Source organism: Phragmites australis, chromosome 5 (assembly GCF_958298935.1).
Source record: "Phragmites australis chromosome 5, lpPhrAust1.1, whole genome shotgun sequence".
Lineage (NCBI taxonomy): Eukaryota > Viridiplantae > Streptophyta > Magnoliopsida > Poales > Poaceae > Phragmites > Phragmites australis.
In genome coordinates this window covers 42,774,877-42,790,017 of record NC_084925.1, presented here as the reverse complement: position 1 = coordinate 42,790,017, position 15,141 = coordinate 42,774,877, and the positions used below count along the sequence as shown (strand labels likewise).

Genomic DNA, 15,141 nt, shown 5'->3' with positions numbered 1-15,141 from the left:
TCGCCATGGTTATACGGTGTGACTGTGGTCTTAATAATACCTGCTACATAGTGACATTTGGTGGCACGAGACCCACCACGTGGGATACTCTCTTACCTATTACATCGATAATAATTTTTTTATTTTAGTTTCTTATTGTACATGTAATTGTTTAAGTTAAAATTTATGAAGCATTAAATGATAGTATCCTCTATGCTATAATTTTTTATAATTATCATGACCATTTAGATAGTTTCTTAAAGGTTTGAAGCATTGAAACATTGTATGTTATGATTTTTAAATAAATCACCTACCGTACAGGTGATAAATATAGATCTCCCGCATTCAGTGATAAGTATAGATGGCCCATTCAGCGGGCGACAAAAGCTAATTTTGTAATCTTTCTAAAACGGATGCATAATTCTATTATTTTTAAAAATAAAAATCTATAAAAAAAATCTGTTGTTGTGATGGTCCATATTGCCACACTACGATGGGCCGAATAAGCCTCTCCCCCGTGCGCTGCTGCACGTGGGACTCGCTCGGCCTAGTTTGTTTACGGCCTAACTTGGAAACACGATCCGGTTGTTACTCTCCAAGTACCGACCACACCCGGTCGTCATTCCGAATACCGATCACCCGGTCGTCATTCCGAATGCTGACCATGTCCCCGATGCCGGCCACCCGGGTCGTCTTTCCAATTCCAAGTTCCGCCACTGCGGGCCAACGAATGTGCCGTGCTCATTTGGGGTTACTTCCGTCGCCCTCTCAGCCACAGTGCCAACGTCTCGGTTGCCCGCCCTCACAGAACGCCTCGAGCCCAGGCCCGATCCGTCAGTCTCAAACCCTCTGGCCGGCTTCGCTCTTCCTCCTGCAGCACTCATCCTAGTAAAGATTGGCGGTATCACTATAAAAAAAAATCGTAAGTGAGAGTGAATACTATCATAAATGATAGTCTTGCATTTGTTATACTGAATGCGTTATTAATAACTTAGTGATAAATAATAGGTAAAGATTTATCATCAATAAGATCATCGGTGATGGATTATAACTTGATCTGTTATTAATAAAAAGTTATGTAATAGGTTACGGTTATAAAATGCAGAGTAAGTTGTGATAGAAAACTAATTAATATATCTAATGATTAATTAATTAAAATTCCTTCACCTGTTCTGTTTTATTAAATTGGTTATTAGTAACGGGTCATAATTTGATCCGTCAGTAATGACTCTAGGATAACCCGTCACTTATGATTGCTCAAAGATGATCCGTCATTTATAATTGGATAATAAGTGATGGATCACAACTTAACTTGTCACTTATGATTAGTTAAGGATTACTGGCCACTTATGTCTCGTAATAAGTAATAGTTCACAATTTTACCGTGACTGGTAATAATTGGTGGGTCACAACTTAACCAATCACTTATGACTGCTAAGGATGTCTCATCATTCATAACTAGTAATAAGTGATAGGTCATAACTGTGATTCATCATTATTATCATAAGTGATGGGTCCTATTATGATCTATTATTAATTTTGTGTCTTTTTGTCTGTTTTACATGTAGTGCGTGGACGATGGAGTGCCGACTGCCGAGAGTTTCGCCCAACCAGAGGAGTGTTTGCGGTTATTTTTCGGGGTGAAGTCATTGCACTGTTGTGAATAGGGTTAGATAACGAGTCAGCTCGGCTTGTTTGACTCGTTTAATATAACGAGTAGAAAAGCTAGCTCGGTTCGGCTCGCGAGCTAGCTCATTAGCTCACGAGCAGCTCGTTATTTTTTAAAAGAATATAAATATCAACTGAAAAAATACATCGATAAAATCATACAACAACAGCAATAATATCTATAAGTATAATACTTCTTTGCATGATTTAATCAGAGGTATAATTGTTATAAGTTGAATCTCTTCTGAAAAATTTTCAAACCCACATGCAGCACAACAATAGACATATCCACCAATGGATACTATGCTACTGAAACAAAATATTCCTTAAAAACAATATATGAAACAACGTTCTCCACATATCTATCTATACATGCAAAGTCTGAAGGAATGATCGATGGTAGAAGAAAAAAGATAAAAGCTGCATCGTAACGAGAAGAGACCCATAAAAAGCCAAGTAGGCTGAAGAGAATCATTTCCATCGATGATAAGGATGACTAATGAGCAAATAGATGATCACAGTGAAAAAGAGCGATATGATGCAGACGATGATCTTTAACTTATTTGATTCGTAAGTTGGTTTATTATCTAAACAGTTAAAACTCTAATTCGACTCATTAAATTTAGGAACGAGCTGAGTCAAGCCAAACACTCGCTGAGCTAACCACGAGCTTACAGCTTTTCGTTCAGCGCTAGCTGTGAGGAAGGCATATATAATCACGAGAAAAAGAAAAGGGTTTTGTTCGGAGAGAGAGGTGCCATTCAAAAGGCCAAATACCATAAGACTGGCTCAAGGCAACAGCCAGGCAGCCAGCGTCAGAGCAGACCAATTTCCTTCACCCAAGTGAACTTCAGGTACCTCCGCAACAAAGAACAAACATATTACACACGACGTGACCTAGCTATATAAATGCACTGCCTCCACCCTGGCTAAGACCCTTGTGTCTAGAGCAGTGCAAGCTGCACGATCATAAACCAAGCCAGGCCAAAGCTGCCCAACGCCGCCGATCCGAGGCTGGCCGCGCTGGGGTATGCCATGAATGGTGTCATGCCCGGTGTTACCGGGGTTACTGGGGTTGCCGTGGTGCCTCCAGTGCACGCCGGGGACGTCGGCGTCGTCGTGTACGGCGTGGTGGTGGTCGGGGTCGGGGTCGTGAACGGCGTGGTCGGGGTAGTCGTTGGGGACCTTGGGGTCGGCGTCGTGTACGGCGTGGTCGGGGACCTTGGGGTCGTGGTGGGCGACGACGGCGAGGATGGGGAGGAGGAGTCGCCGACGGTCACGGCGAGCTTCATGCCGGCGCTGCAGTGGCCGGGGATGCTGCAGATGAAGTAGTGACTGCCGGCCGTCTTGAGGACCACGGTGGTCGCGCCGCTGCTGTCGGAGCCGAGCGGGCTGGTCGCCGTGCACGCCATGTACTCGGCCGCTCTCACCTCCACCACAGTGTGCAGTCCTTTCGCGTAGTTGAACACTAGAGTGAATCAAACAAAATCGTGAGCAGTCTCTTTCAAAAATTCCAGAGGTTGCTATCAGCCGCTGCGAACACGACAACACGTGACGACATGCATCCATACATGCGCGAAGTACGAGCGCGCGAGCACGTACCAAGACTGTCGCCGGGCTTAAAGCTTTTGGACCCGGCCCATGTGGCGTAATCGACGCCGGTCGTCCAACCGGACCCGTCGCCGACGGTGTACCTGGTGGCGGCCGCCGAGGAGGCGACGGCCACGAGCAGCAGCACTGCCAAAGGCAAGCAAGAAATCCATGAAGCCATTGTGCAGAACTAAGAGTTTCGGAAAGCTGCGTCAGGTTGGATGGTGTTTGCGTTGCACTATGATAACTGAAGCAGAGAGACACACGGGAAATATGGCCCTATATAACAGCGCCTATTTCAACGCGGAGTTGGTGGCCAAGTGTGGCTTTCGGCGGGTGTGTGGGAAAGAATATATATATATCGACTCGCTAGCGTTACCTATGAGGAAATGAAGTGCTTTCGATGAATAGAACGGCGATCGTTCAAGTTCTGGCAGTTGATGCCAACAACCTATAAGGTTTCCATGATTAAGTTTCAAGAACAAGTTTTCCATCGCAACATCAGGACTTCAATCGCATCGGTCCTGTTGAGTTCATCTGTTCATCAGCGTTCACGGAGTTCATATAGATTTTGTAGTTTGATCTCCTCTCATCGATTTCTCTCTGATTAGTCAAATGCTTTGAGTAAATCTTACTCCACTAGGCTGCTTCGTATCTTTTCATTTACATATTCTCGAAACTTTTCTTGAACATTGGGTCTGAAACGGGTGGCTCAGATGGAACTTTACCTATTTTATTTACAGATTCGCAAAGGCAAAGACACCATTATAGCTTTGAGACGATTTTGTCCTTTTAGGTACGATATATTTTAATATGATAATCGGCGAAAGTGAAGTGAATCTGATTGTGTCTGGTTGCAACGTTGTGGCATCCGATTTGCTTCTTCACATGGAGATCATCTGGCTTGAGCTATACCTACCGTTCTGAAAATGACTTCACACCTGCATGACGTTTCAACGTGGCATGACATATGTTCATGTTCATGTTCATGAAAGGCTTTATTTTGAATCACACCGTTGAGTGCCTGACACAGATAAGGGATATATATGATAAATTTCCCTCATCGATTAACAATACCTGACCTGAACATTGCTTGATTGTTTGGTGAAGGACAGAGAGATTGGACCCTGGATCAGAAGGCAGATTGGAAGTATTTACCGTGTTTAATGTTCAGGGGTCGCACTGAGAGGCTGATCAGGACTTAGGGACGTTATCAAACAAGGTACGAAGGATGGCATCTTAAAAATTGGTCATTTGCCTACTGAACATGGACTGATCATTAGGTTGGACTCAGAGTCGGTACGAAGAAAAATCATAAACAGTACCTCGTACTTGAATGCACTCGTTGTACGAGCTCTCTAGTTAAAGCACCCAAATCTATGTTCTAATTGAAGTAACATATGCATCTACTTTTTTAAGCAATCCGATTAAGAACGGCAGCATATATTTCCATTTCTCGGTGGTAGTAAAGATTCTGCAATTCACTAATTCAGCACACACCTCGGCCTATGCTTTCCTTTTTCAGTTCAGACCTGAGACTACCCATCAGAAAAACTTCTAAATATAAAAGAACTAGCTATCAGAAAAAGAGATTTTTTTAAATTAATGGATCCAGAGAATTGAGATGGTTCAAAATTAATTCATATAAGAAACTTAACACTCTAGCAACAGAAAAAACACATCTTACACGATGCAAAAGGTGCAACTCTCGAGAAAAACGAAAATCAATAAAAAAACACATACAAAAATTACACCAAACACGGAAGCCAAAAGTAGAACACTAGAAGAAGATGAACTCAAGTATAGGCAAAAACACTTTTTTTATTAAGCTCAGAGGAACATCTTTTTTTGATAGATTACAAAATATTTTTTCTTATAAAAAGCTCTAACCTACTACAAAGGCTAAGCTCTACTTTCTTCTCCTTTAAAACCTATCTCTCAAAGCTTAAATGGCTAGCTCAACCTTCTTATGTAGTCATACCTCTCTATTTATAGGCCTAGAGAGGTAGCTTAATCCTTAAGTTTCATTGTTCCTAAAATACCTATATCTTCCAATGACCTCTTACCTACCACTGGGGTATTTTGGTTCATATTTTGCTCCATCCATCAAACGATCGTGGCTTCTTCATGACTTAGATTTTTCTTAACGCGAGCTTCGCGATGATGCCATATGCACTACATACTTTCACGGTTTTGAGACTAAACCGTGAAACCACCTTGCATGCTCCTCAAAGCGTGACTCACTACCACTTGCTATGACTCCAAGCAAGCATCCCGATGTTAACACGTGTACTCCGTCTTGTGATCTTGATTGCTGATAAGTGTCTCCCACTCTCGATACTTCTGAACTACCTTATCACTTACACTGGCATCCCTTCCGCTTGACTTTGTTAACATGCAGTCTTCATCCTTCCTTTCATACTTTGCTTTGCCTCTATGTGCACAGCTAGGATCACCATTGACTTTGTCTGGCCTCCTCGATCATCCGACACCAAACACCCTTCTTGACCCCGATCATCCTGTCGTTAGCAGCCAAGTTGCATCCATCAGCTGTACAACACAAGATAAGCAAACACATATCTCCAAACCATCTCCAGTTAGTTCCAAATCAAAATCCTCAGCTTAAGACATATCACAGAAAAAATCATGAACACCGGCTAATCCAATGTCCACAACCCCTGAGCGTTGGACCATCCGGCATATTCAACTCCACAAACTTGCCGCCTAGAATCCTCTCTGCAAGAAATAGTACGGCGTACACAATTTCTCATCGCCGGACCATCCGGTGAGTTCATCTCCACTAGACAACCATTTTGCAAACTCTCTGCAAAAAATGGTCAGGTGTATTCTCCGGATGTAAGTTCACCAGAGACGATTTGCAATTCGCTCTGCTCAAAATGTTACGGTGTTCACTATGCCCATCGTCGGACTATCCGGCTTGTACTTCAACTTTTTCTTCTGAGTTGAAATGCTCCGGCGTGTAGTCTTTCCAGACGCCGGATCATTCGACGCGTATAATTTTTCTAGACTCAGAAACAAACATGCCAACTCTATTTTCTCTGCAACTTTGATTAGTCAGGATCATAACTGCAGTACATATACATACTCATGCAATTCAAAAATTATCAAACCAAATCAACACACTTGTCAATTACTCATCACATATGAAACAAGATACATTTCAACTTGGTTTCTCAACACCTCTCCCCCTGATGAGTACATTGACAACCCTTAAAGCATAAACATTTTGGTTTGAAGAAATCCAACAAGGAAAGCTTATACAAATGACAAAAAACTCAAGAAAGAACAGAAAATATTACTTGGCATAAGAAGGATCGCAAAAGCTTGAGGAGAGGCAAAGACAAACCAGATATGCAACCCCCCTCCCAATGATGAATGCACATTTTTCATATTTTCTCCTTACATCATGAAGAATCTTTTTATGGCTTAGTGCATATTTTTCTCCCCCTTTAGCAATACAAACATCAAGGAGAAACACCATAAAGAGCATGAATATGCAAACCTAATGAGCTTTCACAAGTATACCACAAAGTATTTACACAAGCTAGAAATATCAAAGGGCTATTAAGAGTAGAATGTGGAACTCACAATCGCATAAAGGCTAAAAAAGAAACAGTGACATAAGAGAATAAACTTTACAAGCTAATCCTGAAGAATTGTTGGCGCATTTAAGTTCAAGTAGACAAATCATATAAAAAGTGACCACCACATAAGCATCCACTCGTGCCGAGGCAATACAAGCATTAAGACCTAGCAAACTTCAATCTCAAAATAGGCAAGCAAGTATTTATGACAGTAGGCTTTACAAACACTCACATATGAAACCAAAAGTTAGTTAGATCAAGTGATTAAAACAAAATGGATCATTTAGGTACATTTCTTTGTGATTCACGCTATCCTCAAGTAGAGTTTAGCAACCATGTACTTGCTTCTTTGGCAAACCACATGAAGAATCAAGACAACCGTATTGGACCATATTTTAGCACAAGAGACTTGATTTCTCAAAAGTATTCAAATACATAAGTCATCAAGTTTTTACTTAGATCAAGTCAAATAGTATCTTTGCGACATAAGGAACACATGTTCTTCTAAGGTTCTATCATGAACTAAACATTTGACAAAGATAGAAAATATAGTGCAATATTTTATAATCCACTATCTTGAATCAAGAAGCCTAGACATGATATCTACCAAACTAGGCTTAACACAAGCATTGACTAAGACAAAGCAATTACAAATATGGTGATCAAGAATGTAGCATTTCATAGTCTATATGATTTATAAAATTGCTAAGTTTCGTCTTTAGGAAAGCTAGCTTGCTTGAAATGATTCATGTCAAAGCATCAAGAGGAGCCTAAGTTTAAAGGATTGCTTCGCACAACTACACAATTTAGTCCAAATTCAAGTCTAACAACTAACAATGCTAAAAGACATAAAAATCAAAACTCAACTACTATGATTATCTTACAGGATGAAATACAATGCAAACACAACAAAATTAAAATAGAGTATGTACAACTGCAACTCTCCCTCACACAATGCCAAAGGAATGACAAACTCTAAGCTCTCCACTCAAATAGACAAATCTTGTAGCATCTAGAGGCTTGATAAAGATGTTAGTACAAAGTGGGTATCTATATATCTCAAGTCAATATCTACCTTCTTATTGTGATTTCGTAAGAAGTGGAATCTTACATCTACCTATTTAGTTCTGGTGTATTGGACTGGGTTACTAAGCTGATGGTACTAGTGTTGTCACATAAAAGTAGCAAACTTTTGAAGTCTAACCCAACATTCCTTAAGGTAGTAACCATCCACGAAAAACAACTAGTGACAGTAACATATCTAGCTTCAACTGTTGATTGCATAACACTAAACTGTTTGCAAGAAAACCAACACACAAGAGAAGTATTTAAGAAATGACAGGTACTGGAGGTACTCTTCTTGTCAATTATACATATAGCAAAATCCGTATCCCAAAAACCACAAAGAGAGAGAAGATGCAGAAAACCAAATATCATACTCAAGGGTGTGCTTTAGGTACCCGAGTGTGCACTTCACCGCTTGACGGTGAGACATCCTTGGTGAAGCTTGGAAGCGAGCACGCAAGTAAACGACGAAATGGATGTCGGATCTTATCGCCGTCAGGTACAGGAGGGAGCACGATCGAGGTAGCCATCTTCATCCAGATCAAGCACAGTCGAGGAAGTCATCGGTGTCGCTAGTAGCTTTGCATCGCTCATATTGAACTTCTTCCGTAAATCCTTAGTGTACTTCATCTGGTGGACGAATACACTTTGTTTGCATTGCTTAAAACAATAAAATAAATTTTTTGAAATTTGAAGCTTTTCCAAAAAATTAGAAAAGCATTTTAAAACAATAAAATAACATTTCAGAGTTTAAATATAATTTGTTTTGTGTGATGAAAAATGTATTTATAAAATATTATAATAGGTTAAAGAATTTCAAGGTTGGATAAATCCTTGTTCTATGTTTCCAATATGATCCAAAATCCCTATATCAATTTCTTTCATTTTATATCTTGTCACCCTTCCCCAAAGCTTTGAAGTTCCCTATATTTGTTTCTCCCTAATTCCTTCCCTTACCAAAGATGGTCCAAGCTGCCTTGTCCATTCACCCATCTCCAGATCGAGAGGACATGAACAACGCCATTCGCCTTTTCAACTCCATGGTTGCTCATTGGAGCTCCCAAAACTGATGAATTCAATGTGCACCTATGTCGTTTAATTGTCAAATTGAACATGCTATTGTCCTCATTCAGTCCCCTTCATCAATTGCGAGAAATAGTTGAAACTAAACCAACATAATTCAGCATGAATGACATTAACAATGCCATTCATCTCTCATGAACCATACCTGGCCCGACCAAGCCGCGCACGACACCATCCGCTCTCTCTCTGCCATGCGCCATGGCCGCAGCATCACCCATTTAGCTTATGTGTCATTTGCGGTGAGCAATGCCCAGTCAGCGTCATCTTACAGCCTCATCTTCTCATGCAGTTTTAGAGTTCAAGACAGCTTCAAATACAAATCTTGACAATACCAAAGTTGTAGGACTCGCTAAGAGCTTTGATTTGCAGATAGGTCAGAGTTTTGGATAATGGAGCTTGGAGTTTTGACCCTTGAAACTAGAGCTACGTAGATAGGTCAAAGTTTAAACAGTTTATCTTGTGACGCAGTTTTGAAAATCAAGATGACATTTTCAGAAGTTCTAATGAATACCAAAGTCATAGATCTTTTTGATTAATACAAGATAGAATCCAAAAATATCTAATTTGGGGTTCAGACGGTGGAGAAATCATCCTCGAACCTAAGTTGTCCATTTCATCTTCCACCTGTTCATTTCGTCTTCCACCTCTGACCATTTCCTCTCTCCATGTCGTGGCCAGCCGCACCCAACCTTATAAATAGGAGTTGCACACTCTCCCCTACCGCTGTCAAACCCCCTAACCATATCCACAACTGTTGTCTTGCCCTGGCACTGTTTGTCATCGTGGACATCCACATTGCCACTGATTGGTATCCGTGTTCTCGGTGATGCGTCCACCAAATGCCTTGATTCTTCACAAGCATGTGCCCCTGGTTGGCGTACACGACTCCACAAAGCAGATTGCCGGGAGGAGCAAAGATGACACCGGGATCTACGTCATCGTCCGTGCTGTTCTGCGTCTGGCTGCATCCAGGGCGCGAAACGATAATATCGCCAGTGTTCCCGATGCTTATGATGGTATGTTTCTGCACCACATGCGTCATCATATAAATGTCAAGGCTTCCTCATGACAACCAATGGGCTTGCCCTCATCAGCAGTGCCGGGGGTAAAATCTCAGGGGTGTATTGGACGACGGGTGCGTGATCTTTGTTTAGGGAGTGCCTACTGAATCTGTTTGTGTATGTGCAACTCAAGAACACCAAGTATTATCCAGATGCAGGCCCTCCTTAGGGTAATAGCCCTACATTCTGTGTATTCTTTTCTTGTGGTCTAAGTTGGTTACAGAATGGTGTTTCTGCCCAGCCTTCCTCTCCTCCTTATTCCCCTCTCCCATTACAAGCCTGGTACTCCTCCCTTTATATATCAAAGGGAGAGAGGATTTACACGTGAGTCAAGATATAGACCCAGGTCTAGCTAGCGCTTCCCACCTAGGCCCATCAATACTAAGAGCAGACGTATCCCACTTGCTCTACGGCGCTAAAGAGTCTGTCCCATTGATCCACCGCCTGTGTCATCCCGGTAGTCTGGATTGCCCTGTCTCGTCCCCAAGTGCCGCCTACTCACCTGCAAAAAACCTCCTGACATGTCTGTCAGGCCGTCCTGTAGCGTTTAATGCTACGGGATGGGACACGGTAGCTCTGCGCCGACCATGCCTTGGTTGACCAGAAAGAGGACCTGGGGAAGGGAAATACTCGAGTGAAAAAACATTTATTGTGATTAGATTGTTTAGACACATACCTGCCCTGCGAACAGAGGAGACTGGTCGCGGGGTTTGCTCCTGCAACCTGGTAACTGGTCACAGAGCTTGGCTAGAGAGCCTGATTGCGTGGTCGCTGGCTAGTCGCGCTATCGCTGACTGGTCGCGTGGGGTGACCACGGTTCCAGATAAATGTGGCATACAACACCTGCTAATATCTTACTAGCGTGGGTCCACCTGCGAGGGGACCCCACTATTCTTTACAGCGACAAGCAGCAACATAACGGGAACACGAGCCCACATTCCAACATCGCCGCTAATTTTGATCTTAGATCCCGTCATCAATGGTAAGCTTCTGGAGCCCCGATCACCACCATCATGTGTGCCTCGCCATGTTCGATAACTCTAAATGAATCACTTTGCATAGAACCTTGTGTAACATATCGATCCATAATACATGCCTTTCCAACTGCATCACCATAGGATGACCTTGGCATTCCTGGCGCACCGTCCATCCAAACGCGAAGCCCTTTGGCCACCGACTGCCACTGGTTGTCATTCACAACCTCACTAAGCAGATTATCTAGAGGAGCAACGACGACACCGGCATCTACATTGCTGTGCCTACTGCCACGTGTCTGGATGCATCCAGTCCATGCACTGGAGGTTTCATCCTTGTTCCCATTGCTCCGTTATCACTTTTGATGCTACAACCACGTCACAACATGTTCCTTCACATATTATCTGTGACCCTAGAAGGGCACACCTGGATTTGCAGAAACATATTTGGAACATGAGCCCCAATCCAGGCACTGCCGTTTGAAGCCTCTGCCTCTTGATCTCCTACTCGGGTTAGCTTTAGACTGTTCTACCTTATCTTGGACATGTTCTTGGAAATATCATGAATTTTTGTTCAAACAGCTTCTTGAATATCGCAACCAATCTTCGAGAACGTGCGCATCTTCTTCTCTGTGTCTGTGTGTGGCCACCACTGAACCGGGGAGCGTTCGTCGCTGTTTTGGCGCTACCTCAAAACTTGTCTACCAAAACCAACCATAAAAACAAGCTTGCCTTCTCGTGTTCTACACTGACCTCCCCTACTCTGTTCTTTGATCTCTCTCTCTCTCTCTCTCTCTCTCTCTCTCTCTCTCTCTCTCTCTCTCTCTCTCTCGGTTAGAATCCCAAATAACCTCTCCAGAAATTCTTTATTTATATTCCTCTCAATTCAAATCTTTTTCAGTGAGTTTCTTCTAAATTCGAATACCACTTTATACTGTCATCCATCTCAACAAGTTCCAACGGTTCATACTTGTTCTTGTCAGTCTATTCAAAATTGGTCGCATCGGACTATATTGAAATGCTCCGACATGTAGGGTCCACATGTCGTTACACATACGCCACAGTCACGTTGTCGCATGTATCTAGTCTTTTATTCATTCCCTACAAATATCATGCCATCACCATAGTTGGGGTTTTCCTTTGCCAAATAATGTCATAAATTCATCAAGAATATTCTATCTCCTTTTTCTTCTAACCCTAATTTAATCTTCTGAGAGCCTATTCTGTAACATTCTGAGTTTTAAACATGTTAATTAATTGCAAATTTCACTCTAAATAAAACTTTTTATGATAAATTAAGCTAACTAAAAGTCAAGGATATATGTGTATGTATATGAATATATGTATACCAGTATGTATACTGAAGCGCCCCGGGTTACCCTTGGTGCTTAAAACCATTATTATACCAGTCCCTAGAGCAGTCGCTGGTAAATAATAGTCTTACAACAGATGATACCATAGTCATATAACACGGGGAGTGGTGAGAAGGATCCACCATCCTAAAAATACATAAAGGATTCCTATGGCTAACAAAATCTATGCTATCAGAGAGCATAGAAGGAACAACATGATGGCACACCACTCCACAGGCAACTCAGGGGCGAACGCGACCGATACCTACTCGTCAGCCTCACTGTTTGCTTTGTGAAGTCTGGATCATCCTCTGAAAATATAAGCAAGAGTGAGTACAAAGTACTCAGCAAGTCCCAACCCTTGCCCTACGTTAGGGGTATAAGCATATGATATCGGCAAGGAATAAGCTGTAAGGTTAATTTTTGCAAAAATGCCAAGTTTACACATGTAATGGTGTATTTTCTATAAAGCAGTTTTGTGAAAGCGTCATAACGATATTCTTAAATGAAGGGAGTTCGACCGTGGTGGAAAGTCATTAGGGCCCAAGTTTTAATGTTGTCGGACACTCCGTCCACGGCAACCCACAACACACAGCTGAACCTATTCTCCAAAATGGGCCCACCTTGCCCACACACTCACCAAAGAAATACACACAACCCAAGCTAGTTGATGTGATTGAACTATAGCTCGTCCATGACTGTGGACGCGACTATTCGAATAGTTTTACCTCTGCAGAGTGGTACACTTTACCCACAAGTTGAGTTTGGTAACATACCACTATCGTGGTAATGCGACTCATCAAAGCCATTACCCACCACAGCATCATCTCACTAGTCACCTACGGGAGCTAACCAGTGGTTTTTGACCTTTAACTAGGCCTCTAACCGAGTCGCCAAGCCTGCAACTACTTGCACATGCTCCATAGTTTCCCGTTGCACACCTGCCTCTGCGTGATTAGTAGACTAGCTGATGGGATTTAGACTAAGTCTTGCCACATACAGGATCGAGTGGTTGTACTGTGATGACTAGATAGGATATCACATCAACTCGGTCCTTAAACGAGTCAAGGAAAATATCTCCACATGGAGCCTGCCGCACAAACAACACTCCTCATGAAGCCTGCCACAATAGGCAACGCTTCAACTCTTAAGGCGTTCCCAGCGGAACTCTAATTTGCCCCAGCTCTAACCAGTTCTCAGTTATTATCAGTATCCAATAAGTTTTCCTATCCCACAACTCACGTAATAACAACCACCAAGTTTTACATAGTTTGTAAAGCTATATTTGGTTAAACATGAAATAACAATAGAGATTACCATCCTAAGCATACTATTATCAAGGTAATCGTCTTAGCATAAATAAAGTACATGAGACGGTTGTCCTAGGGTTACCAAGATTATATTCAGGATGATCACAAACGGGCTGGCTAATCTAAAATATGACATAGCTAGCTCAATAGTTTAATTATGCTAGCAAGTAGTACTTCATGCAATTAATCTATTGAAAACGACTGCTACGGGTTATGGTGATTAAACTGGGTTAAATATGGTCAAAGGAAAATAGATTAAGACTTGCCTTCATTGAAGTCCTAGAGGGGGTCCTACTCGAAGTCTTGCCTTTCAAACTCCTCCTCCTCGAACTCTCCAGTTTCTAAAACACGGGCGGATAAACAACACAACACACAAATAAATATAAAACTAGTATGAATAGATATTATTTAAATTTAGATAAATATCGGTGGAAGAATCGTCGAAATCGGAGTTGAAACGGATGAGATATGGGCTTCGAAAGTTGGTCGGGAGTTTAATTTGAAAAAGAAGAAGAAAAAAGGTCTAGAATATTCCTCAAAAACCGGATTTTCAGTAAATTGAGAAATGGTACTTTGCACTCGGGGTTTGCTACTATGATGGACTGGGCTCTAGTTGGGTTGAGGCGGCCCAAGTTAGCCCTGGAGGGGGTGACAGCCGGTGGGATGGTGTTATCGCCAGGTCCACCTATCAGATTAGACACACACAGAGAGAGGGAGAGACGATGAACGATGATGGGGAAACGGTGCCACCGGCTTAAAGCTTCGAGCAGCGCCACCTGTTCTATTTCTGGCCCGCGACGGTGGGATCACCGGAGGCTCGCCGGAATGGCCTTCCTAGCCACTGTTCTCGACGGCGAAGAGAATGGGAGAGGGAGGAAAGTGTGGGGAATCAATTTTGAGTGGAGTTAGGGTGAGGGAGGTGACGAGTTTGGCTGGTGATGAGCCACCATTGGTGTGGATTCGAAAGCTCAACGGGAGGCTCAGTGAAGGCCGGAGGTGGGGAGAGGAGCACATGGGAGGGTAGAGGTGGTCGAGGGGGTGCTCTGGAGTGGCTTGTTAGTGGAGAATTTGGCTCGATCAAGAAGATCAAGAGAGGGGAACTCAGTGCTCATCCAAGGAAGAGGGAGAGGGCAGTGCGGGAGAGAGAGGTGAGGGAGAAAGGGTGCTAATGCTTCCCTTGTGTGCTTCAGCGAGTGGCGGTGAGTTGCGAGGGAGCATGAGGCGGGCTTTTCTAGGTGAGCAGCGAGCTATGGTAGTCGACATCAGGGTCCACGATGATGAGGCATGCGTGGTACGGCGTTGTGCATTGTCAAGCAAAGTTAATACCGGCGGTGTAGATCTTGGCGACTTTGCGCGGCGCGAGCAAGGTGGAGTCGCGCTCATCAGTCAAGGTGGAGACGTTTTCCTCGCACGCGTGCTCGGTGTGCGACAGTAGTGAGGTGGGAGAGGCAAAG

General features: G+C 42.9%; 1 protein-coding gene across 1 annotated transcript; it reads right to left on the bottom strand.

Annotated features, from left to right (window-relative positions):
- Positions 1-2,351: 2,351 nt before the first annotated feature.
- LOC133917715 (blue copper protein-like) lies at positions 2,352-3,545 on the bottom strand. The gene is made up of 2 exons (XM_062361579.1): positions 3,250-3,545; positions 2,352-3,115 (listed from the first exon to the last, which is right to left on the bottom strand). Exons 1-2 carry the CDS (start codon positions 3,416-3,418, stop codon positions 2,592-2,594), a joined length of 693 nt encoding a protein of 230 aa, XP_062217563.1. The 5' UTR covers positions 3,419-3,545; the 3' UTR covers positions 2,352-2,591.
- Positions 3,546-15,141: the final 11,596 nt, after the last annotated feature.

Coding starts and splice junctions, on each gene's coding strand:
- LOC133917715 (XM_062361579.1), bottom strand. CDS start 3,418: ATGGCTTCATGGATTTCTTGCTTGCCTTTGGCAGTGCTGCTGCTCGTG. Junction 3,116..3,249: donor TAAGCCCGGCGACAGTCTTG/GTACGTGCTCGC, acceptor GATTCACTCTAG/TGTTCAACTACGCGAAAGGA.